General features: G+C 47.8%; 1 protein-coding gene across 3 annotated transcripts in view; it reads left to right on the top strand.

The window, feature by feature from the left end:
* Positions 1-19909, top strand: part of LOC135812032 (uncharacterized) — a 35617-nt gene that overhangs the window by 3917 nt on the left and 11791 nt on the right. Inside the window, exons 1-2 of one of the 3 annotated variants that reach the window (XM_065325356.1) lie at positions 2400-2812; positions 7076-7117. In XM_065325356.1, the coding sequence (XP_065181428.1) occupies positions 7100-7117 (18 nt within the window). In that variant the 5' untranslated portion in view covers positions 2400-2812; positions 7076-7099. Of the gene's footprint in view, positions 1-2399; positions 2813-5934; positions 6225-7075; positions 7118-19909 lie in introns of those variants that run through there. The other 2 variants (XM_065325349.1, XM_065325340.1) reach the window with 2 other exon arrangements.

The raw sequence follows: 19909 nt of genomic DNA, 5'->3' as shown, positions 1-19909 counted from the left end.
GAACAATGAAACACTGACTGACTGACGGGCGGGTTCAGTTTTGGGTCCTGCGTTGTCTGATTGGGCGACATTCCAGACGTAGATACAGTCATGTACAGCCTAGCCACACGTGGCAGTCTGGGTCATGCGCGGTCATGCAAATCAGGCGACTTAGTAGTACATCGTGGGGCAGGCATTCACTGGTGCTTTTGCACAGGAAGCAGTTTCTCTTGAAACACAATCCCGTGAAATTATTCTATTTTTGAGAGGGGGGGGGGGGGGGGGAACTTTCCTCTTGTTGCCGACATTATTCAAGTTTGGATGCTGAGATTTACTTCCTGAGGTTTTCCTCCATTATCACGTGTGCAATATTGGAATCAGGTCGACCTGCGACTGAACACCGCTGTTGAAGTTCAGATTAGAATATCAGTACTGCAACGCTAGGCATTGACTTTGAGGTTGAGCATGCAAGGGGGATCGAGGAATGCACTAGAGCTAAGCTGAAGAGGACCAGGATTGGTCCTGTCGAACCTGCCATATCTGAAGAGCCCAGTGAACAGTTTCTACAAAGGAGGACCTTTGTTGCTGGTGATTTAGCAATGCTTCACATTATAGTAACGATCACGACTTGCCATACCTACAGCAGATCAGCATCTAGAATATGCCCGGAGGTCAGCTGAAGAGAGCACCTGACTACGTCCTGTACCAGGGACTCAGTCATAGTATTGAATGGCTCATGGTGTCTCTTCGCTTCGGTATCAACGCCGCGCCGGATGATGCATCCAAACGTCCTGGAATCCTGGGGAAATTAGGGCAAGAACGTGAGCACCACATGCAATCAATACTTCACCAACATCATGTTCATGTACGTGCTAAATGTTCGCACTTGAGGGTGCCATGCAGTGCACAATCACAATCAGGCAGGAATGAGCAGTGTTTCCGACAGGGGGTTCCGGACTGGGGAATCTACGGGCAGTGATCGACATCTACATGTATCTTCAAGGTGACGCTCATTGGGCTCACACGGAAGTGGCTTTTCCCCCCAACAAACGAAATCTAATCCATGTCGTGTCATAATCCGCAGAATGCTTTGATCTGCTGGCCGCAGTGCGCCCCTGGGGCGTTGCGCCATAACGTAGTTCTAAACGCAGCCATGGTTTTCAGCCAGGTGAGCAGAAGACTGGACTGCAAATAGACACCTTTTTTTTACCACAGTCAACCCCCTCGTTAGTGAAGAGACCGTATTATAGGGCAGGGTTACAATCACACAATGGAAGTCTCCTTGTAAATATTGTACGCGTACGTGTACGAGTACATTGTACTCAATCTCCGGACAGTGTGTGTTGCAGGGAGTCGAAAAATACCGGTATTTTACGACTCCCTGGTGTGTTGCTATTTCCAAAATATTATTGATCAGGGCACTCTAGGTGACGGTGGCAGGTCATTTTCCCAGTAATCCATTCAAAAGATTGTCTACGCGCCGTTTGTTTAAAATACATACAATACTTGGTGTGTGCGTTGTGTGTTATTTTGGTACAAAGGTCACTTACGGTATCTGCATGCTCTCCGAGGCAATTCGTGTATACCTGAAAGACTGCATGCTGGACATTCACAGTCTAATTTCTCTCACAGCAGGTAACACTGCTGGGAGCCCAAAGCAAAGTTGTCAGGGATAATTGTTCCGTGCCAAGTTGTGACATTCTGTGGCCGGTGAAGGCTGTGTGGTCGAAGTGACTTTGCCACTGCGTTCGTCCAGCTCTAATCCCTGTGGAAGGCACCTGCTGAAAACACTGCAGACGAGAATCTGTTTTAGGAAAGAACACTTTGTTAGCTGTTGAGATGATCTCCCAGGCCACAGATTTGCCCGTGCCAGAAATAGTATTTTGATGATATCTGGTTCAACAATACATGCCGCATCCACTTCCAGCGGGTTTTGTGCAAGTGGACAACGTGAAGTGTTTCCAGGAAAGATTTCACCGTTCTACATGATGCTGGCTCCTTCAGTTTGTTGGTAATCGTAAACCGTTCGCTACAATCATGGTGTACGAATCAGGCCACGGAATCCGGGATACGCGGTGTAGCACCCGAGTTTCAGGCATAACCCGAATTTCAGCGTCAGGGTTCTGATTGGTTTTTCACGGATGCATATAACGGTTTAGATTAGAACACAATCTTGATGTTCAGTGTGTTTCGCGAAATACCGCCCGTACTCCTACTCACTCCTATCCCGTTTGGGCAAATTTCTCTACCGATATTATCAATACACAAGTATTTAGTTACACTGGGAATGTGGCAAGCAGGCAGCTGCAGTACAGTACACCAGTACTTAGCATCATAGTGTGGTTGATAGGAAGCATGCCCTTTACTCAGTAGCCGAACGAGGATCGCACAGGTGCCTGGTCAAGGGGGGCATGTAGAGTCAGGTTCTGCGTATGGATAGCGGCGCTGTTCGCCCGGGACATACTAGGGAGAACGCCATGACCCTGGCCAATGGTCATTTCGTTGCTGTAATTGGCCAGGACACCTCAAATGCACCGCTCATCCATCGATCAGAATATGCGAGAAGCAAATTGAACAGAGCAGAAAGAAAACTTCGAAGCCAGGTCCTGTCAATTGTACCACAACGCAATGCGTGTAAGCATGTCGCTGTCCGCTGCAACCAGACAGAGCTTCCCCTCAGCCCAACAGCAAGGTACCTCGGCGTGACCCTTGATGCCGCTGTGAAGTAGGACCCCCATGTTGACGCGATGGCGAAGAAAGTTGTGCAGAAGATTGGAGCACTGTGGCGGTCCCGCAGATGTCTGAGCCTCAGTAGTCGCATCCAGTATGTGAGGTAAGTCATCATGCCTGACCTCCTATACGGGTCTAACGCCTTCTCTTCCTCCCTCAAGGTTTCGCAGCTTGATCGCCTTCAGGTCCTGCAGAACCGAGCGGCGAGAGCGGTATACGGTTTGCCGCCTCACACCTCTGCCCAGCCTCTGCTCGAACGGATGTCCCTGTGCAGAGTTCGCGAGTGCTACGCTCAGAAGCGGCTCGTCCTGGTGTGGCGCTGTGTCAATGGGAAAGCCAGCAGTGTCCTCCAGGACCTATTCTCACCATCAGCTGGTAGCACCACCCTGCGGCCGGTTTCCATGGGCATCACTGTCCCCTCGGCACAATCAGCAGCCGGCAGATCTCGCCTGGACTTTCAGGCAACCTTGGCCTGGAATGCACTCCCAAAGAGTGTAAGGGAGATCAAGGCTGCCCAGCAATTTAAGCTTGCCTCCATCCCCTACACCTTGCAATGAATGCTCTGTCTGACTTTTCCCGTCCACACACCACGTCATTTACTCCTCTCTGCGTGCTTGTGCACCTATGAACTCTTTGTGTTCCCTCTGTTGACGCTTCAAATTCGCTCTGTTGACGTTGCAAAATCGCTTATCACACTAAAATACATAGCGATCTGTTCTTCGCTGCCACCCCCAACCACACGTTGATGCGCTCACCACCCTCCGATGCCCCTAACCTCACTGCTTCGCTCTCTGTGTCTCGCAATCTCTCTCCCCCTTTCTCTCTCTTTCTCCCTCTATCTATCTATTTATCTCTCTCTCTCTCCCTCTCTCTCTCTCTGCCTCTGTCTCTCTCTCTCTCTGTCTCTCTCTCTCTCTCTCTCTCTCTCTCTCTCTCTCTCTCTCTCTCTCTCTCTCTCTCTCTCTCTCTCTCTCTCTCTCTATCTCTCTCTCTCTCTCTCTCTCTCTCTCTCCCCGTAACTCTCTCCCCGTAGCTCTCTCCCCTTTGAAATTCGCTTCCATAGAATTGGGCACCATTGCCATTGCCCGTTTGGCCTTGCGAAGTAAAATAAAAATCAACAACAGCAAAAGTACCAGAAACTTGTATCCCCGCGTGCCCGCGAATCGTAGACTAAAGTACACATACACATACACGCACGCACACACACACGTACACACACACAAACACACGCAAACACACGCACACAATGCCAGCAGTCTCTCTAGCTTCCCTGCAACGCTGTATCAGGAACGCAACAACTGTTTCCTAATCATTGCGTATGGCATGCATCCTCCTAACGCATCATTTCATTGATCTCTTGAAAATCATCTATTTCCAGCCAGATATTCAGGTAGCTGATATTGCCCCTACACGGCAGAGTAAATGCGTGTCGTCATCGGGAAAGCTCTGCTGTGGGAATGATAAGCGCGTTGTCTATTGTGGGCTTCGCGTTGCCTTAGGGCGCGTCGTGTTACGCTCGTTCTGGAAACAAACAAGTGTTTACTGGAGCAAATAATAATTACACAGCAAGATACACACTTTACCAGCAATGGTCCCAGTGGCCACCCACTGTAACGGACCATGATTGATCCAGGAAGTCCTCTGTCACAAAGACGGTATTACGTTACGTTCGTGCGGAGGTGTCCTCCTTTGGAAGTCTTTACCAAGGGCGCGAACATGCACACGGTGAACCTGTCACCGCACTATCCCTAGCATCAGAATACGTGACATTGTGCAATACCGGTATACATGACTGCCAGTATCCCTAACGCCTAACACCCAGCGCCCTCATCACCCGCCGAACATAATTACGTCAGATAAAAGAAGGGGATGTGAGTCGCGATGTGACTTGTGTTGGACGCAGTGCTACCCAGGGGGTAGACTCTACTGTTGCCCAAGTAACTGTTTAGTAGAAAGACGTAAGAAGGGCTAATGTTTGGTTTGCCATGGTATAATCATGTCAGTTTCGGATTCGCACAATCAAACGGGTGTTGCAGCATGGATAATGAAAGACTTTTCCTCCGTCTAGGCTCTTTTTTGTTGGAATAAATGTGACAAATGTAGTTGTGCGGTATCTGCAGTGACCTAGTTTCACAATAAACCTGGCAGATATAGGTACATGTGCAGGAAGTATATTATTATTGTACCTGTCTATAAGAGCATTAGGCATCCAAGAGTGTCTACGTATCGTTAGCTCACTGAGAATGGATACGGGTAGGCATAGCGTTGCGCAAACAACCGTTTATGGACATGTACGTCCGATGTGAGTTTTTTGTCGGGCGAACGTTATCAGTGACCACTTTGCTGTCGAAGCGTAGACTGCTGGGTTCTAAAATTATTTATTAGTAATCTACAACTCGCTCGCCAGAGCAGCCAGAGCTGATCTTTTTATGGATGGACTGTAAGGACGGGCACGCCTGATCCTGCTTTCTTTAGGCACAATGCGCTAATGGTCACAGTGCACGAAAGTTCTTGAAGCTCCATCATGGTGCAGCGAGTTCATTCTTGTCGCGGATTCGCGGCCAGTTCTGAATACAGCTAGATTTACCCAGAGGAAAGTGAAGAATGACTGTAGGCGACATCTTTCCGAAAGTGGTCTCAGCGCCAGCGTCTCCACAGGCTATGAAGAAAGTCAAACAGGACAAACGCCGGTATGATTCTTATGTGCTCGGAGTGGTAGGAGTATGGTAGAATTGCCGTGTCGTAAAGCACGCACGTTCTGCGCCTTTGGTGAACCCAATGTTACACATGCCTGTTTTAAAACTAACGAACGTGCGCCAGTGATGAAATACAGGGTGCCTCCGTGATCACATCGAATCGCTGGCGACAAGAACGAGCAGAACCCTCACTGGCCTAAGTGAGGATCAAGCGACTAGCCAGCATTTCGTATTCTGTGATACCTGTTACCTCCTGTAGGCATTGGCTCAGACAATGTCCAACACACACGGTGCGGCTTAACTTATGTGAATACTTCAATCGTTGGGTACTGGTAGCCGTGCCCTGGCCTAAGGCCAAAAGTAAGGGTTAAACATGTATTCATACACCTTCCAGCTAGGCCCAGCCCATGTCACATCCATCATCCGACACTTTAGTGCATGGCTTCCTTCCTGAACCAAAGCGAGAACTTACTTGTACTACATGCTCACTGAGTACATCAAAAGGCCCTGAAAAATGTTCAGTCCCTACTACCCAATGTATATTAGTCATCTGAACTTGAAATACGTGATACCAGTATCTGATTTCCTTCTGTAATTCACGTGAAGATGGGAGGTGTATGGAAAAGGGAGGATTTGTGAGAAGTGTTGTTGTATGCAATAAAATAGGCCTGCTATTCTTGGCCCGCGCTCTAATACCTCTCGTCCTGTGATTGACATCCCAATGAGGAATTGCAGTGCAGCTGGCAGAAACGTGCCTGGATACCAGAAATGAAATGGAGGTTGTTGCAACTCAAAGCTATCCGTTCGCTCCGCAGCCTTGTACGTGTATCATAGCACCCCTCGTCTTCACTCACCCCTATTTATTACTAAATCTGACGCGGTCACACTCCAAGATCCACCTTAATATTTCTTATCTCGCATCACTTCTCTCTCTCTATCTCACTCCCTCCCTCTCTTCCTCTCTCTCTCTCTCCCTATCCCCCTCTCACTTACTCACTTACTCACCTCTCTCACTCACTCTCTCTCTCTCTCTCTCTCCCTCTCTCTGTCTCTCTGTCTCTGTCTCTCTCTCTCTGTCTCTCTCTGTCTGTCTGTCTCTCTCTCTCTTTCTCTCTCTCTCTCCCTCTCTCTGTCTCTCTCCCACTCACTCTCACTTTCACTCGCTCTCTCTCTGCTTCCCTTTCTCCCTCTGAGTCTCTCTGTACCACTCCTCGCACTTGACCATGTGCGCTTCTGTATAAGGTTTAGCAGCGACAAATACATGTACAATACGTACCATGGTACTGTGCTCAGGCCGGAGGACGCCGATTTGTTGTGGTAAATGCGGCTCACAGCCCGAGACTATCAGTAGCATACCTTTGCGGAGCGATAGTCCCTTGCGATGAGCATTTAGTGCACAGGTACTGAACTAACTTCAGTACCAGATTGATACATCGCGAAGGTGATCGGCATAATCATGGTGTACTTCAAGAAAACGTTCCTATGTTCAGATTGATCAGCTCTCCATACTTGCTTCACGTTGCCAGTTCTCAAAACCGAATCCTTTTCCAAAGGAAACTGATGCTGCGAATGAAATTACCTGTTCCAGTACATATGGCATGTTCCTGCACCATGTAATAGCGACTTTCAACTTCATGGTGTCCTCTCTCCCCTTGCTGTTTCTTGTGCAGAGAAACGACAAATTGGCGACAGAGATGGTGGTTCTGCAAGAGGTAAGTCACTCTAGCTGATAACGCTCGCTCTTCCAAAGTTTTGTGCGTTGTTTGATACGGTTTAATGTTGCACTGACGAAAATCGGTGTCGATTGTAGATGCTTAAAACAATCCCGGGTGAATACGAGGTTTGTTGTCCCAAACTACGCAATAAGACGCTTGCAGACACTAGCACGAACAGTCCGCCAGTTCATCAGCAACACTCCACGCCAGGAAGCAGTTGCTCCTGACAAGCTTGTTTCGTTCCTGAATAAAAGATGAAGAGATCTCATCAGAGGAGAAGCAGTTGTCACCACACCGGTATTCGTGTTGATGTGTACTGAGTAGCGCAACCCATTTCTCCCATTCTTCCTCCTCGTGATTGACTTGGCACTTCTGATAGTTGTGTCGGGTAGGGTTCATAACACCTCCATTCTACACCAGTTCGTTTTTGTTAGTTGTCATTATGTGTCAGCTAGTTGAAATTTCACACCTTGCGCCACTACACATGTAATCGTGTATAGAGTTATAAACTATCATTCTTTCGTTCAACTTTATCATTCGACAACTGCTTCTTCTCTGATGAGTTCCCGTGATCTTTTATGAAACGAAACAAGCTTGGCATGAGTAAATACACGTGTACTTGCTGTCGTGGAGGGTTGTTGATGAGCTGGTGAACTGGTCGTGCTGGTACGTGTCTTCAAGCGTCGCACGGTCCCGTCTGGTCAAAAGAAGAACCCGTTGTTACTATACCTTGGATGGACGGACCAAAGGATGATGATATCAACGAATGAATCGGATGTAAATGGTGTTGAAAAGAGAATATGTACTTTGAAGTAAGAAACATCGGGATTAAAAGGTTCTATGCTGATGGGAAATGGACTACTCAAAGGAAAAGGACATAATTATGGATTTTGTTCGTATTTATTCAACATTTCCTGGCTCGTCAAACGACTGCCAATGACAAATGAATGTGAAATGAAGGGTGAATACGAGTTTTAAAAGAGTAACTGTCCTTCCTTTCTACATTTATTATTGACTCAACTGGCATCCGAGTTTCAGACTACTCAAAGATACATCATGTCAGTTCAAGTTAGATGTAGGAGTAGATTCGAAAGGTAGCAGAGCATCTCACCATTGTGCCATATACTCACGCTGAGAACTGTAGCACGGGAGTATGGTAAGTATATAGAATAGAAAAAATCGCCGAAGATGATAGTAGGACCGTTACGTGTGGCAAACTGAGCCTGTTGCTTCCCTCCGTGGTGTGTCACATTCCCCAAACCCGGATGTCATGTGTCATGAGCATTTGCTATTGGCTACCTCCAAGCTCGCCAATAGCTTTTTTGCGACCCCTCGATAGGCCTATCTGATCTCCTGGGATTCCAGAATATGATGAAAATGGTCGTAAGTTTGAGGGAGTTGAAACGGGAAGAGTCTACATGAACAATTGACTGCCGCCACCAGGGCTCCAACCAGGGACGATGCACGTACAAAAGCATATCCCATTCGCAGCCCACACCATGCTGAATGTCCCCAGGTGGGCTGCTCTGAACCAGGATAAGTTTAGATATTAATGATTGGCTCTACACACATTGGAAAGTGGTTTCCTGATCAATGCAAGCCGCAGACCAGCGTCCACATTGGCCATTACCATTCGCCACTGTTCTTTAATCACCACTGATTTGGCACTTCTTTGGAGTTGGAAAATTTACATTTTCATTGGCTGATTTAATGAGAGAGATCTGATTGAGAACGCCTATGTTGAAAGGCTGTCAAACAAATATGGCAGGTATCCCCTTTCAGGTACCTGTATCTGAAATGCCACTTTGAAGAACATTACATTCTTCATGGAGCAGCTGAAAGGGATATCATAGCCATCTGTTCTTACCCCTGAAGGTAAAAGAAACAATTTGCATTTTCAAAATCGGTATTAGAGTTGAGTGGAGGCTAGCGCACCCCACTACATCTGTGGTAGGTACCTGCATAGGCCTGGGCTGGGCATCCTCCAGGCGAACGCATCCGCAAACAAATATATCACATGCCCAGAAGCTGCGTCTCAGGGTAGTTTCACTTGATGTGTGGGCATTTAACCCAGCACATTGGAACAGTCCCAGGCGCCAAGAGTGGAGTCACATTATCTCGGGTACTTTGCAATCTAAAGTAGTGTTTTTGCGTTGGAACTTGGACCACCTTTGGGGTGACTCACTTCACGATGGGTGCAAATTCCGAACACGCCCCACGCAGAGCATGGGTAGATCTTTGTGGCCCACTCCTACAGCTATAAAACGCACACACATACATGTACCCACATTCTATTACAGGGACAGTAGGAGGAGTCTTGTGCAAAACATTCGCCTGGGCTGAATCTGAAATGCACATGTTGTGCTCTTTGAGCAGAAAATTATTGTGATAGTTTAAGATGAGAAGTAAATAGCCAGCGAGTGTCTTGTGTTCTACCACCTTGAAAATGGGCCATGACCGAAAGGGTTTTTAAAGGATGCCGATAGAGGCACGGTTGCGCAAACAGGGATAAGTTTTTTTAAAAACCGCCTACTTGAGTGTTTTAAAGTTTGATCAACTTCATTTTCACAACACCTGAATTTCGTTTACAATGAAAATCAAAAAAGAAAAACTATCTGATTTCGAAAAAAATGTCAGCACCGACGCAATCCACACAGTCAAGGAAAGCCAGTTTAGTAACTGAACATTTTCGTTCCCTTCTCATCATGGGTAAGTACAGGGAATAATGGAAAATATCAAAATACAGCAACTATATATTATAGAGCTAAAGCAAAAGCATAGATCGAAAACCCCACGCTATACGCGTGGAATAAAAAATAAAATTCAGCTGAACAGGTCAAAACAGGGTGAAGCCTCCTCCTGCTCCTCATTGATGTTTTCATTATGTTTTAGTCATCTCTTCACTTTCAAAATAAAAGGGAGTTGTCAACTGACAACCGCTCTATTTAGTTGCTATTCACTCTTTAGATGAAAATTCTTTATTAAAATGATGTTGAAATATTATTGACGTTTCGGGCCAGCCACCCATCGTCACCTTCAACCTGTTTTTGACCTGTTCAGCTGAATTTTATTTTTATTCCACATGCATAGCCGCGATGATGAGGTTTTCGATCTATATTGCTTTTGCTTTAGCTCTATAAGTTGCTGTATTTTGACATTTTTTTAGGTTTTCGATCTATGCTTTTGCTTTTGCTTTATTGTCTTGTATTGATTTATTTGAATTCGGTACCTCACATAGCCCCAAAAACAGGGCAATGTACAACTTGAGAAGATCCTAACGACAATATACCATGATTAGCTCTATTTAAAGTGGCTGTTAGGCCTTGACAGATTATCATAATATTTTCGTATAATTATGCTTTTCGCATTGCTGAAAAAATTGCAGAATTATGCTATTTTTATGCTAAACGTTATCATAACTATGCTGCATTATGCTCACATATGCTGCTAATGTTATTATGATGGTTCTGTGCAAAATAGCAGGGGAATTTTTTTGTAGAGGGCATTGTACTGTAGTAGCAAAAGTTCAACGGGGTCAACGGACCGTCCGACCTAGCTATGACCGTCACTGATTGTAGTGGACTGGACATGTTATCAAGGGAGTCGTAACCTAAGCTTCTTGTGTGTAAGGGGTGTAGTAGGTTGCGTGTATTGAGGCTCCCGTTTTTCCGTAGTTTTTAGGTAGCTTTTGGGGACTAGCCCCAACAGCCTGGGTGGGATGGCTAGCCCAGATCACACTGAGCAGCTGGTGAGCGCCGAACAGGTCCATACACAGCTTCGCTCATTGCCTGGCATCGAACACAATGTTGTAGAAGTGCTGAGAACTCTAGCTCGTCTTGAAAGCCAACTTCAGGACCAGGAGAAACGATATCAACGAAGGATTAGTGAATTGAGCTCCGAACTTTCCCAGCTGAGAGAGGACCTGGCCGACACTCGCCTTTGCCAAAATTTGGACATCGGCAATGTTACGTGTGCGTCTTGTAAATCAAACTCCTCCGCCATTGCAGACCAAGAGAGAGAGCAAGAAACAACCAGCCAGAGGCAGCGCCGAAATCGAAAGAAACGTAGTACAGGCACAGAAAGTCGTTCACAGTCCGCCGTACCCGTAGAGAGTTCACGACCCATTGATCCCGAGATGGACCTGACTAGCAGTGTCAGATCCGACGTTGACAGCTCAAACAACAAGCCGTCCAACTCCCGTACACATGGTACACCCGGACCCAGCTCGGAGTTGACCCCGCCACGTGTGGATCGCTTGCCGAAATTTGAAGAGATGAGTGAGGATTCGGACGCCACATGGCGACTCATCACCTCCACCAAACCCACAGCGAAGAAGAGAGTCCTGTTTGTCGGAAATCTGATGCATGCAATTACTGCAGACCAGCTGAAGGAGTTCATCGCAGCAAGAGCAGCTGAGGCTGACCACAATGTCCAAGTGTTTGACGTAAAAATATTTCAAAAAGAAAAATCCTCCACTGCGCGTATTGTTGCCAGTGCAGCGGACGAATCGTTTCTCAGCAACAAGCGCTTCTGGCCAAGGCCTGTGTACACAAGAGAGTGGAACTTCGATAAGTACACCCAGTCTGATGCCAGTGGAGATCAACAAACAGCGCAGAGCAGCACCACGACCACCAACAGCAGCAGCAGCCGAACGGACGACAGTAAGAGCGGACACGGCATGGATTGCGATATCCTAGATGACACCTGTGGAGCACCGGCCCGGACTCCAGGCCAGAAATCACGGGGCTATCAGCGTGACTCGCCGCCCGAGACGCAAGCTGCGAAGTTTAGTGTCACTGTTGGCAACGCATTTGCATCTCTAAGTCAGGATGTGGATAATATATCTGTGCAATGACTGGAAGAAGATTAGGCAACGACCCTGCTGCTCATGAACTGAATATGCAAACGCAAACTCCAACAATTCGAATTTTACTGCTGAACATTAGGAGCCTGAGGAACAAAGTTGGAGAGCTGGCATGGCTTGCCGACCTTCACAGTCCTGACATCATCTGTGTCAACGAGACCTGGCTAGACGACACCGTGTCTGATGGAGAGATAGCTTTGGATGGCTTCAACATACTGCGCTCAGACAGAAAAGATCAGGCCGGTGGAGGAGTCTGCCTGTACTCCAAGGCATCCCTCCTGGTCAAGCCAAGAATGGACCTCACAGAATCGGCAATTGAGAGCTGCTGGGGAGAAATCCATTGCCAATCTGGAACTTGTTTGATAGGAACCATTTATCGACCTCCATCTGAGCCAGTTCGATACTGGGACTGCCTGGACGACCATCTCCATTCAGCTATAATGCCCGGGAAGAACGTGATTATTTGTGGCGACATCAACATAAACACCAATCCAACAGCACCTCCAGATCCACAGCTTCATTATCTATCTGACCTCGTGGCCAGCTACAGTTTATATCCCGGAGTTCACCAGCCGACTCGGTTCTCAGCAAACTCTGCACCAACCACACTGGATCAATTTTACAATACATTCGACCCTCTAAATATGGCTACTGTTATCCCCATCGCGTTCAGTGACCATGCAGCAGTTCTCAGTGAATTTCAACTCAGCCCAGTAAGAAGTACTGTAACTTCTGGGCTACGGCGACACTACCGAAACATAAATCATGACCAGTTCAAGGCAGATTTGGTCCAACAGGATTTTTGTGAAATTGACGGAAGCCCAACTGTCATGTGGACTGAGTGGGCCAGCCGCTTTCTACAAGTGTTAGACAGACATGCTCCTCTTGCACCAAGCCCTCGACGCAAGAAAAAATCAGTACCATGGATGAACCGCCAGTTATTACACCTCTTGACCAAGCGCAACCGGCTCCATAGGAGGTGGCTTAGTGATGGAACAGAACATTCCCACTCAGCTTTCAAGGCTGCCAGGCGGGAAGCTACCAGCTATAATAGGCAACAGAAAGAGACCTACTACCAATCCAAGTTTCGAGCTGCGTCTGGCAATACCAAACAGACATGGCACACGATCAAAGAATTGAGTGGTAAACATCGACAATCTCAGCCACCTCAATGTTCTGTTGATGCCATCCAAAACACCTTTGCAGAGATAGTAGAGGACGCCAGCCGCCCAGTGCATCTCTCATTTCCCTACGGGCCCGCCTCAAGCACTGATCTGACAGCCTTTGCACCAGTGTCTATTGCCAGAGTGAGGAAGCTCCTCGAACGTTTAAATCCGGCCAAGTCCAGCGGTGATGATGACATTTCTGCAGCCCTTCTCCGCGCACATGCAGACGTACTGGCGCCATCCCTGACTTTGATCTTTAACAAGTCCCTGAGAGAGGGCATATTTCCTGCCCAGATGAAAAGTGCTAGGATATCGCCACTCTTCAAAGGCGGAGATCCGAGCATGCCAAAGAATCATCGACCAGTGTCCTTGTTATCGATTGCATCCAAAGTGTTGGAAAGGATAGTCCACGAGCAACTCACACGATATCTAGTTCAGAGCAATTTATTCCCGCCAACTCAATTCGGCTACAGATCCCACCACTCTACATCCGACGCACTAGTGCTAGCTGTGGAAGGTATCTGTGAGGCCCGCATGAACAGACTCAACACAGGTGTAGCCTTTGTTGATATGTCAAAGGCATTCGATAAAGTGAAACATCAAACTCTTGTGCAAGATCTGTTCGAACTTGGCATCTGCGACACGGCACTCTGTTGGCTGGTGGATTACCTCTCTGATAGAGAACAGTACGTTCAGGTTGGCCAGACTAGAAGTCTCCCGTACACCAGTTACTCAGGTGTCCCCCAGGGGTCGGTACTGGGCCCACTGCTATTTATTGTCTATGCCCGCGGCATAGCAGAAGAACTATCACCGTTTAATGTGGGAGCAATCCAGTTTGCTGATGACATCTCTATACGATGTAGCAGGGAGTCTGCGGAAGCTGTTTCTGCACACCTTTCAGCTGCTGTTCAGCACCTGGCCACCTGGCTGAAGGGCCGTGGTTTAATTCTTAATGAAAGAAAGACACAGATATTGCCTATTCCCCCATCCCCATCTCAAGCACTTGAGCTGCATGTCATTTGTAATGGGCAGACGCTGCCTGTTGTGAAAACGGCCAAGTATCTTGGCCTACATTTCGACTCAGACATGAGCTGGAACACCATGACAAGCCATGTTGCACGCCGCGTTGCCGCTAAGATTGGGCTACTAAATCGAAGTGCAGCATGTTTGCCTTTTTCTTGCCGTGTTCAGTTTTTCAGGTCCTTTATACTATCAGAATTTGACTATGCATCTGCTGCCTATGCCCCTTTCTTATCGTCTTATCAGGATAAGCGCCTAAATAGTTTGTTCAAACGTGCGGCTCGCTCGGTGTGCAGGGCAGCCCCTCGCACTCACACGGCTCCCTTACTTGAACGCATGAATGCCCATACCCTCAGCATATACACCCACATGCACATCCTTGTATTCATTTGGCGCTGCCTGAACAAATCTTCAAGTACTCTGTTTGCAAGCTTTTTCACCCGTAGTCCCTCTCTCCGAACACGAGGAGGGAACAGCAAGTTACTCATCATTCCTGTCTCCCCCACTGCATCCTCAGCTAAGCGCATTAGCCATGCTGGAGCTATCCTGTGGAACCAGCTCCCAGACACAGCACGCCTCGAAAGAAAGCGCTCCACTTTCAAATCGCTAAGCCTGGCCTTTCTGTTAGGCAGTACCGTCAACTAGGATGAACTCATCTGCTTCACTACCTCTCTCTCTCTCTCTCTCTCTCTCTCTCTCTCTCTCTCTCTCTCTCTCTCTCTCTCTCTCTCTCTCTCTCTCTCACTCACTCACTCCTTTCTTCCCGGTTGCCGTGCTTGTGACTTTTTTTCCCCTGCTGCCGTGCTCATATTAGTTATCTAACTACAGCTGTATCTTCTTCTTGGTTCTGTTTGTCCGCTTATTATTATATTTTCTTTTCTCTTATTATCAGTGGGACCATTGTCATTAGGTTTAGGCCTGTTTTGGAACTCCACTTTAAATAAAGCCAAACAACAACAACAACAACCTACGATTTCCTGGGTCATCTACTATTCTACTTGTACTTGTACTTGTAGAACATGTACAACTGCATGGAATTTGATGCGAACAGGCGGATTATTCCAATTTATGCGATTCGTATGCAACTTACTTGCCTCAATGCGATTATTCGATTAAAGTAGGAATTATGCGAAAAATTGAGCTAGCATAATCCGTCAAGGCCTAGTGGCTGTATTTGGACATTTTTTTCCATTATTCCCTGTACCATGATGAGAAGGGAATGAAAACGCTCAGTTACTAAATTGGCTTTACATGCACTTGACTGTGTGGATTGCGTCGGTGCTGACACTTCTTTCCAAATCGGATATGCCTCCAACTTTTTCCTTTAGAAAACTATCTGAATTTTATATTACAATGATCACACAGCAATGAAGCAAACAAATCTCTTTTTCCGCTGTTACCCGAAGTTTCGCGTGAAATACTCATCAGACAGCATGAATTTAAATTTTTTAGATTAGATGTAGCGACTTCGGCTGCAATATTTGAAGATTCTGGTTGCTCCTGACGTTGGAGATCGTGCGTCCTGCCAACTGACTCAGTGACTGACATTTCACTGACTCAGTGACTACCGTCGGATACTCGGACCCCAGATAGCATCTACCTACTGAAGCGGCTCCAATGATGAAGGTGAATTGCCACAAACACTGTTGTATTGGTCACTACGTGATGCATTCTTGCAGGATGCTGAGTGGAAGGTTTGATATGCTTCGCCAATGGTCCAAGCGGCAGTCAAGAGTCAGTCGGCAGACCGTGTGAGCTCCTAAGTTTGGAGCAGCCAGCATCAAGAAACCATTCCGTCTATAATTAATGCTCTCGCCCGAAGGCATACTTCTGCTGCCAATAACCCATAGTGCAATAGGCTAACCTTGATGAGTTTTTAGATGATCTGGTACTGAGTGGGTTATGATAGTCTGGCCTAAAGTCTCACAAACTGTGACATAGAGTGCCGCTTAAACTTCTACCTACAACGATGATCAGCATTGGCATTAGCAGCAGCAGCACTGGTATCAGCATCAGCACCCAACCAACACCACCAGCAGCACCAGCACCAGCACCACCACCAGCAGCAGCAACGCCAGCACAAGCATCAGCACCACCAGCACCACCACCACCACCACCACCAGCACCACCACCACCAGCATCACCACCATCAGCACCACCAACACCACCACCAGCACCACCACCAGCATCACCATCACCAGCACCACCACCAGCACCATCACCACCAGCACCACCAGCACCAGCATCAGCACCACCACCAGCACCACCACCAGCACCGCCACCAGCATCACCACCACCACCACCAGCAGCAGCACCACCAGCACCATCAGCACCACCATCAGCACCACCACCAGCATCGCCACCACCAGCACCAGCACCACCACCACCAGCACCACCACCAGCACCACCACCACCACCACCAGCACCACCAGCACCAGCATCAGCACCACCACCAGCACCACCACCAGCACCACCAGCACCACCACCACCAGCACCACCACCAGCACCACCAGCACCACCACCAGCACCACCAGCACCAGCATCAGCATCGCCACCAGCATCACCACCAGCATCACCACCAGCAGCAGCACCACCAGCATCACCACCAGCATCACCACCAGCATCACCACCAGCAGCAGCACCACCATCATCATCAGCACCACCATCAGCACCATCGTTTATTGAGAGTCTAGTCGTATGGTTAGATGAGAAGGCAGAAACACATGCCATGCATTTGGTGAAGTAAAATATGAGCAAACAAAACACGACCAGCACCAGCACCAATACCATTTAAAAATATGAAGTTGCTGGATGAGACTTTGGATTTCGCAAAAGTGACTGGCCTCATGGATCTGTTACACACGTCCCATGCAATCAGAGCGAGAAACTGAGAAGTGAACATGATGATTGTACTGTAAGGAAGGAAAGTACCCAGAATGGTCAAGAAGCGGAATGATCCACATACTGACATTGGTACTGCCTATTTACCAGACATCTTCTTTTCTTCAGACAAGTCTTCAACAGACCCTGATGCTTGCATCTCCACCATAATGAAACGTCAGTATAACGAGCCTCCATCTCCCTCTGGCGGCCAGAAATGTCTGCACCGACATGACGGTCAAAGTACTGTTTAAATCCGAGCCCCACATCTCAACCACTGCGAGATCAAAGGCAGGGTTTTCATAATTATAGTACTTGGCTCGCCCATGGGGAATGACCCAGTTTCGAGTCTCTGTTTTGAAAGACAGTTTCAACTCAAATAGTTATGTATTGTTTACAAACAAACTGCGACTTGCGTGCAAATTCAAACAAGAGGGGGGGGGGGGTAAGAAATTTTGCTTCAAAGCAGTACCATGGTTTCCGGATGAACAAGTCAACAAAATTACTCACAGAACCACACTACTCATCGAGTTCTGTTCCCCAGTGGTCCTTCACTTTCTCCACTGAGAAGGGTTTTAAAGATGCCAGGAGTACGCCGATTGTAACGCCGATGTCCGAACTTCGCTATTACCGGGTATACGGAATGGAACAGGATAATACAGCCGCGGAGCGTTGCGCGCGGACAGGAGAAACAACCATGCACATTGCAGAATGGATATAGCACTGCCCCCCCCCCCCCCCCCTGCAGCAGACCAGCGCTCGGCCTCGGTTGTTCGGTCTGATAATAATTTTATCAGAAGAGGTTTTGTAAGAATCCCTTCCACAAGTTCCAGTTCCACCTCCCGGTTTCGCATGCGTGTGCAGGTGCAAACCCCACCGGAGTTTCCGTTCTTTTGCTTCACCTCCGTGCTCGAGTTGTGTTGCGACGATCAGTGAATTGATTGAATTGATTGCTTGGAGTAGTAGATATCCCTGTGACATCACTTGCTCGGCCAGTATCAACAACAGCAAACACCTGTCACCAAATCTCGTTTTTGTGAGTTCTCTGCTCAGCTACCTTGCCCTTGGATGACTGGCCAACCTGCGAGTGAGGATGTACCCACACACGCGAGGTCAGACTGAAGGACACGATTGTCTACATCTGTGAACTTATACTGTGATAGTGATAAAACAGGGTAGACTGTGCATTGAAATCTTCATTGCTACGGGGTAGCAACAATGATGGCAAGTGGAATCCGACCTCATCCATATCTGCCCCTGGTGGCTGTGCGGCCTAGCTGTACGAACACTGGTTTGTTGTATTCAGGCTGTTGGATTTCACTTACCGTCACTGAACAGCTGAGGCAGTATTTTAGCGTAACTGTGGCCCAGGAGACACGCTACTTTCTGCTTGGCCTTCCGTTCCAGCAAGGTTGGGTGTGGACCGAGTGATTAGGGTAACACTCACATCCCGGATACTGCTACATTGCGCCGTCATCCGTCATCTGGTGGGATTGGTCGACACGCGTGGTGTCTACAAGACAGCTTACGGCTAAGGCGACACTGCCCTGGAGGCAGTAGCCAGCACATGAAACTATGTCATGTACATTACATTGCATCCGCGCCGCCGGTCAATTTATTGGGGTGTAGATCTACGAGGCAGTAACGACGGTGATTTGCGTGACTTGGAACAGAGCCTGGTTATGTCTGAGAACTGTTATCATGGCTATGCCGGTATCCGTAGACTACTGCCAGTACTGGTGTTGCGGGTGCCGACTTAGATATATGCCCGGCTGATACCGGAGAACTAACTTGAGTCCTGCATGATCTGGTAATAATATTATGGATATCTGGAGCTGATTAGAGCCCTGTCAAGATGATTTCTACTGGAGTATGTGCGGACGATGCGACTCGTACGTCGAAGGTCGGGATGTGTGCAATGAGTCCTACTTTCGCTTCTTACGCCGTAATCTTATAACAAGTAACATAGTTACATGGGTCTCCGGTTCCCATTATTGCATGGGTAAGTCACAGCCGCTGATTATGTTCAAAGTATGCTGCCCAGTCCGAGTCGTGGATAAAAGTCCCTATCGTCTTCTGAAGTTCGTACTTCAACACCTACATGCGTGTTCTGTAAGGCGAGGACTCCACAAACTCCAAAGCCACTCAGCGGGAGTCCACCACCGGTACTTGGACAACAATCGTTGCAATGTAGATCTCCTGTACATTGAGTCATAACTGACGAAGTAGCAGTAATCATAATTATTATCAGGTGCTGTCAGCAGGTCCTCTACGCGTATACGGTAGTCTGCATTCCACCTCAACATGCTCAACTCCCTCCCGTCAGTCCGGAACCGGCCGCTGCCGCCTCTTGATGGCATGCAGGTCTGTACTGTGTGTGGCTATCAGTATCATGGATATATTCCCCCACGTGTAGATGAATCAGATGGTGGTGTGCCTGGAATCGTCTAGGTCATACATGTAGATTGTAAGATCTACCGTGGATCTATCAACTCCACCACATCGTCCAGTCTTGGATACTGCGCTGGTGACTCAGTGGTGAGTGAAGTGTGTGGCAGTGTGCGTGCGCATCATGTGTGTGTGTGCGTGTGTGTGTGCGTTTGCTCTGTGAAAGTATCAGGAGAAGAGTCCACACCTACGCACTTAGCTCATGCAAGGTCACATTGGCCAGCGGTATGCGGCAAGAGTCCAATATCGACACCAAGCACTTAGCTACTGCTTTACAGCGGCTCTCTGACTAACCTAAGTCCTTCACTTGCCTTCAGACACCTGGGCTGGATCATGGATGGATGGAACTGTAGACGTAGTGTGGAACAGTCAGTAGAAGTACAAGATCAAGGTCAGGGACAGGAGGCGGGT

Source organism: Sycon ciliatum, chromosome 1, assembly GCF_964019385.1.
Source record: "Sycon ciliatum chromosome 1, ocSycCili1.1, whole genome shotgun sequence".
Lineage (NCBI taxonomy): Eukaryota > Metazoa > Porifera > Calcarea > Leucosolenida > Sycettidae > Sycon > Sycon ciliatum.
Note: the sequence above shows the minus strand (reverse complement) of the source record. Positions and strands in the feature narration are given on the sequence as shown.